The sequence below is a fragment of the Propithecus coquereli genome, unplaced genomic scaffold (assembly GCF_000956105.1).
Source record: "Propithecus coquereli isolate 6110/MARCELLA unplaced genomic scaffold, Pcoq_1.0 Scaffold3, whole genome shotgun sequence".
Lineage (NCBI taxonomy): Eukaryota > Metazoa > Chordata > Mammalia > Primates > Indriidae > Propithecus > Propithecus coquereli.
The window spans coordinates 2,881,738-2,885,815 of NW_012148618.1; the positions used below are offsets into that span (position 1 = coordinate 2,881,738).

At 46.8% G+C, this 4,078-nt stretch overlaps 1 protein-coding gene across 1 annotated transcript in view; it reads right to left on the reverse strand.

Moving 5' to 3' along the window:
• The window catches only part of PNP (purine nucleoside phosphorylase), a 15,704-nt gene extending 13,198 nt beyond the window's left edge, over positions 1-2,506 (reverse strand). The window contains exon 1 of the mRNA XM_012649474.1: positions 2,420-2,506. Coding sequence (XP_012504928.1) covers positions 2,420-2,430 — 11 coding nt within the window. The 5' untranslated portion in view covers positions 2,431-2,506. The remainder of the gene's footprint in view (positions 1-2,419) is intronic.
• Positions 2,507-4,078: the final 1,572 nt, after the last annotated feature.

Consider the following 4,078-nt stretch of genomic DNA (forward strand, 5'->3'; position numbering starts at 1 on the left):
AAAAAAAAAAAAAAAAGCAACAGAACACTCCTAGTAGAGGTCTATATGCCATTCTTGGCTCCTCTGGATCCTTAGTTCTGGGATGCCCAGGCCCACACAGACCCTTCCCATATAGAATCACAAGGGGTAATTCAAGACCAGAGACTAGATAAGCTACTGCACAAAAAAGCAGACCTAATCCACAACACTGGCTGTCAAAGGCTAAACCAGGATTGACAGCACAAATTCTCAGCAGAAGCTTGTAAAAATACAGATTCTGGTCCCCACTTCTACAGATTAATAATTTTGAGGACAGACCCCAGAATCTACATTTTCACAAAAGTGCCTCAGGTAATTCTGATTCAAAAGCTAAGCTTAGGAATTTCTGATCTAGAGGAGAGCAGAATTCAATCTGGATTCTAGCTCAATTTTGTCTTTTTAGTAAGTAATTTGTGCTTAAATTTCTTTCCTCAGGTATGAAGCAAGGGAATGTAATTGGCCCCATCTACCTTATAGGCTCAGCTTGAAAATGATTTTAAAAATTGCTAACAAGCTCCAAAGACCTATGGCTCTGTTACACACAGTACTTGAATCTTTCTCCTGCTTTCCACCTGCCTGTGGGCTCCTTCTTGCCCTTCTTCTCCCTCCTTGACTGCTCCCGTCTTCCCTTCTCTCCACTGAGGCTCTTTGCTCTTTAGGAACCTAAGGACAAACACCCAGAATTCCTTCACCAGCAAGAATCAATCTGGAACTTTTCTCACAGTTCTAAGTCCAATTCTCTCACACTCATCTGGGAAGACCAAAGGTTGCCTTCAGGCGTGGAAACGAAGTGTAACAGAGGTGAACATTACTAAACAAGCCTCCAAAGGAAATTTTTTCTTTTTCTTTTTTTTTTTCCTGGTTTAAACCCTTATTTCCACTGGTTCAAGTTTCCTTTCCTGTTTGAGATATATACAGAAAACCCTTTTTTGTTCATAGAAATTACTAAGTAATATTTTATAGGTTTCCCCCAGTAGTTTAAAACACACGATCAAGATCGATGTGATGCCGATTTGGAAAAACACTAAAAATATCCAAATTAGAGTAAACAAAAATGAGTTTCTACTTTTCTTTGGAAAAGACTAATTTTTGTTTTGAATGTGTCAAATATATATTGCGAAATATACGTAGCTGCAAAGAAATTGCATGCAGGGAGGGAGGGAGAGCGGAAATGGTTACGCCCTGTGCAGATGTTTTTCTGACTGCGTTGGCTTCACCATCTGCCCCAAACCGGCCTCCCCTCTGAGCCGGCTGGAAGAGCAAAGTAAACTGATGTTCCTGGGATTGGAGCTGAACTATCTCAGAAATCTGGGGTTCCTGGTCAAAGGCAAGCAGCAGGAAGGCAGACGCCTTCTTTGAAATGATGGACCAGCGGCTCTGACTTGAGAAAATAGTTTTCAGAAAAGAAAAGATATACAAGTTGTGTACCTTAAAATGTGTGCGCGATTTTACACACCACAGGAAATTTTTTCTTCAGAAGCAGAGCCTGGGAAACCAGCTGGGCAAGGGGTCGGTGGGTAGGCAGAGACACAGGAAGTTGGTAAAAAGTTGATCAAATAGCATCCCCAAGAGGTGCAAAGAAAATTAATGAAGTGTGAAGCCGTGGCCATCTGGCATGTCTAGCCACAGCTCATAGGACTTACTCATTGGCTATCAGTCCCCCAGGAACACTCTGGATCTCTGAGCATCCAAATGTAACTGTGATCCCTAATGCTGGTCACTTGGACTGGGAATTCCAGGACCAAAACAGAGAGAAGGGTTTTTAACAGTGTGGGGTGGAACGGAAGTGGACAGGAGTCTGTTGTTCAGTTCGATGAATAAGATTTCCTTTTCTCCGTGGAGACTCCATTCCCAGCTGGTTAATTAGATCTCCAGTTTGGAGGGAGGGAAGGAGTGGAGCTGGCAAGGGAGGTGAGCAATATTTCCTCCAACGGAGGAACTCCGGATTTGGGCACCAAAAGTACCTCGCGGCTTTACCTAGACCCTAGAATGGGAATTTGTGAAGAGCGCATGAGGTGAGGAGACCTCTTCTTGGCCTGAGCTGGGGGCTATGTTTCTCTTTCTACTTGCATCCCTAACACACACACACACACACACACACACACACACACACAACGGCTCCTTTTATGGAGTAGCCTACACTGCACTAACCAGTCCCTTCCTGCTCCGGTGGCGCCACCCCAGCTCGATTCCCGCGCCGGTCCCTGCCTGCGCTGGCTATCGGTCTGTTCTGCCGCTTTGCCCCTGACACCAGGCTCTGTGCCAGGCCTCTCTGCATCTCCAGGGCACTCGCGCCCTGCCCTGACCCCCTGGGACTCCAATGTGCCAGGTTTCCAGGTCTCACAGCCATTTCCCCTCCCCAAGGGCCTCCGGGGTGCCCCGGGCCTGGTGCCCACCTTACCCGTCCTCCATGGTCCTCCAATAGACGCCCTCTGAAAGAGGCTGCTCTCTGCAACTCCGATCCGCTCCGCTGAGCCGAGCAAAACTGTCTCCGCCGCTTCTGGCCAGCACAGTTAGCGCCGGGTTTTCTGCGCTGGCTTATACCTCCAGCCCGGGAGTCCCCAGCCAATGGCAGACGAGCAGCGGGCTGGCCCCGCCTACGTGGTTACACACCCCGTTTCAGTGGCCGGAGGCTGGGTGTAAAGCTAATCAGAATTCTTCCCAGACCCTCGCCCCTCCGGAGACATCCAGCATTTCATCCCCGCACCCACTCGGGTCCGCAGGGCCGGAGTTCCGAGCAAAGAGGCCTATTCGGGAAGAGGCCGAGAAGCCCAGAGGAGAGCCCCGGAACCGTCCACAAGCAACCTCATTCCCTGGCTGTGTCAATAGCAAACTGTGAGAGATTCAGAGGGAGAAAATGTCAAACCGTAGATCTTGCAACCTCAGATTAAAAACGAAGTTAGCCTGTGTCTGAGTTGCTTCCTGACAAGGGAAACAGGGTTACCCCTGGCAACAAGACTGACTTGGAGGTTACAGGACTTGGGAGAGCACATCAAGATCTGGAGAAGAAAAAGTTCTAGGACAAGAATTCCTGGATCCTGGCCAGGCGCGGTGGCTCAAACCTGTAATGCTAGCACTCTGGGAGGCCGAGGCGGGAGGATCACTTGAAATCAGGAGTTCGAGACCAGTTTCCGCAAGAGCGATACTCAGTCTCTATTGCAAATAGAAAAAATTAGCTGGGCTTGGTGGCACGCGCGCCTGTAGTCCCAGCTACTCGGCAGGCTGAGGCAGGAGGATCCCTTGAGCTAGGCTGACCCCATGACACTTTAGCCAGGGGGACAGAGAGAGACTCTGTCTCAAAAAAAAAAAAAAAAAAAAAGAATTCCTGGATCCTAGATACAGAGAAAGGATGGGGATAGGTTTGGTGAGTGGGGATGCAGATAATCCCTTAATTCACACAGTATTAGATCCAAGCAATTCAGATAAGTAAAGAAGGACTCCTTCCTAAAAGAAAATTCCTTTAACAGACTACACAATATTATGTCTTTGTAAGAATTCAGCTATTTCTTCTCCCCACTTTTACAAATTTAACTAACCTCACACCAAATTACAAATCAGTGGCCCTTGCTTAGCTATGAGACTCCTCTACCTCTTCCCTATTCTGCACTCAAATCTTTCCTGCTTGCCATTCTACCCACCACCGTGGCCCAAGCCAGTTTTCCAACACTGCTTTTCTCATTCATTTAACAAATATTTATTGAGCATCAACTATGCAACAGAATTGTTCTAGTGCTAGGGACACAAGAGTAAAAATAATATCTGCAAAGAAAAAAATAATATATGTAAAGAACTGAGAGCCCAATGCCAAATAAACGTTTTATTCTATCATTAATGTTATTGTTGTATTTTTACTATTATTATTATCCTTATTCATCCAGTAATTTCAGCAAAGGTAACAACAAGGTGATCTAAAAGTTGTTTCAGGCTGGGCGCGATGGCTCACGCCTATAATCCTGGCACTCTGGGAGGACGAGGCGAGCAGATCGTTGAGCTCAGGAGTTCCAGACCAGCCTGAGCAAGAGCGAGACCCTGTCTCTATTTGCTTAAGGAAAAAAGTCTT